This window comes from Lactuca virosa, chromosome 6 (assembly GCF_052849685.1).
Source record: "Lactuca virosa cultivar CGN04683 chromosome 6, Lactuca_virosa_CGN04683_v6, whole genome shotgun sequence".
In the NCBI taxonomy this organism is placed as follows: Eukaryota; Viridiplantae; Streptophyta; class Magnoliopsida; order Asterales; family Asteraceae; genus Lactuca; species Lactuca virosa.
In genome coordinates this window covers 190,902,100-190,904,012 of record NC_136431.1, presented here as the reverse complement: position 1 = coordinate 190,904,012, position 1,913 = coordinate 190,902,100, and the positions used below count along the sequence as shown (strand labels likewise).

The 1,913-nt window shown below is 33.1% G+C and overlaps 1 protein-coding gene across 1 annotated transcript; it reads left to right on the top strand.

The window, feature by feature from the left end:
* Positions 1–596: 596 nt before the first annotated feature.
* Positions 597–1,010, top strand: LOC145122173 (uncharacterized). The gene has a single exon (XM_079057822.1). The coding sequence runs from the start codon at positions 597–599 to the stop codon at positions 1,008–1,010; it is 414 nt and encodes a 137-aa protein (XP_078913948.1).
* The last annotated feature ends 903 nt before the right edge of the window (positions 1,011–1,913 follow it).

Here is a 1,913-nt window from a genome sequence, read left to right as displayed (position 1 = left end):
GTGAGATCCGATTGTGTAGGATCTGTTACAACTATACAGAGAGACTATTTCTAAAGTTTATTTACAATTTTGAATAATAAATAAACATGTGGTAAATATGTATAATGAGAATGGCGGTAAGTCGATTTATGTGTTGATATGATGAAATTAGATTATGTTTTGAGGCATGATTATCTCGTTGCACTCATTGATTAAGGATCACAAGATGTTATCATTAAGAGTTAATTGCCACGTGTCCTGTTTGTTAGAACAGTTTTGAGTTTTAGTTATTTAGTTATTTCATTACAAGTTTGTTTAAGTTCTTGTATATATGTAATGAACATTTCATTCAGAAAAATCAATGAAAGAAAAGTCTTTTTCTCTCAAAACATATTTCTCTCTCTAAGTTTCAAATTCAATATGGTATCATATTAAAATCGATCCATTTCACTCTTCTTCTTCATTCATTCAATCAGAATCATGTTTGAAACGATCTCATCTGATTCATCTGCAATCAATGTTTCTGGTCCATTTTACATTGGATCTTCTGATAATCTGAATTCCATTCTTGTTTCAACTGTTTTAATGGAATCGGATTTCAATCCTGGAAATGATCGATGATTCTTTCTTTGTCTGCCAAAAACAAGCTTGGATTTGTAGATGGATCTATTACGCCTCCTGCAATCAATTCTTCTGCATATTCGAATTGGCACAGAGCTAATTCAATGGTCATCAGTTGGATTCTAAGTTCATTGAACAAAACAATTGTTGATAGTGTTCTCTTCTTACCGACTGCTTCTAAGATTTGGAATGAACTTCATCAACGATTTGAACAATCCGATGGTACTCTTCTTTACAACACTCAGCAACAATTGTTTTCTCTCTCACAAGGTACCGATGATTTCTCTACCTATTTCACTAAATTAACAAAAATTTGGGATGAATTGCGGATTGTTCAAGTTATTCCTCTTTGTACTTGTGCTGCTGCTGCATCGATTCAGAAATTTTTTGAGGATCAACGCATCATTTAAATGTTAATGGGCTTAAATGATTCATACAAAATTGTTCGAGGGCAAATTCTTATGATGAAGCCGTTACCTTCTCTTTCCACTGCTTATTCACTGATTATTCAAGAAGAACGTCGACGAACAATTTCCATTCCTTCAATCATAAACAATGATGCAATTGCCATGAGTGTTACTTCAGAATCATGTGTTTCCAACTCCAAGAAATCGCTTGTTTGTACTCACTGCAAGAAGACAGGTTATACCAAAACCAATTGCTATCACATAATTAGTTTTCCTGCATCAATCAAACTCACTAAAATAAAAAAGGATGATCCAAAATCAAGTGTTCAGAACTATCTCGACATCTAATTCTCCTTCAATCAACATGGAACAGTATGAACACCTTGATCAACTCATTAACAATCAGAATCTCAATTCTTCTTTTTCCATCAATCAAATCAGTTCCTCTATGATTAATGGTGCTATGAATGGTGAAGGTAATTCTTTTTCATATCATCATTTTGTTGCAAACGTTTACAAATCTTCATCATTATTGCATACCAGTTTTTCTTGGATTATAGACTCAGGGGCATTAGATCACATTTGTGCTAATCGTGATTTATTCTTGTCATTCACATCACTTAATCAGCCACATTTCATTGGGTTTCTGATGGTCATCATGCTACTGTTTCTTTCATTGGTGATATTCAATTCATGATTCTATAGTTCTTCATCGAGTATTGTATGTTCCTTCATTCAAATACAATATCATTTCTATTCCCAAATTCACAAAGCATCTAAATACGTTTGTCATCTTTACTGATGAAGAATGTCTTCTGCAGGACCCTTCATCAAAGAATGAGATTGCTCTAGGTGTTTTTGGGAAGAAAATCAATGATCAATATGTTCTTGATCATCGAACAATTA

Coding starts and splice junctions, on each gene's coding strand:
- LOC145122173 (XM_079057822.1), top strand. CDS start 597: ATGATTCTTTCTTTGTCTGCCAAAAACAAGCTTGGATTTGTAGATGGA.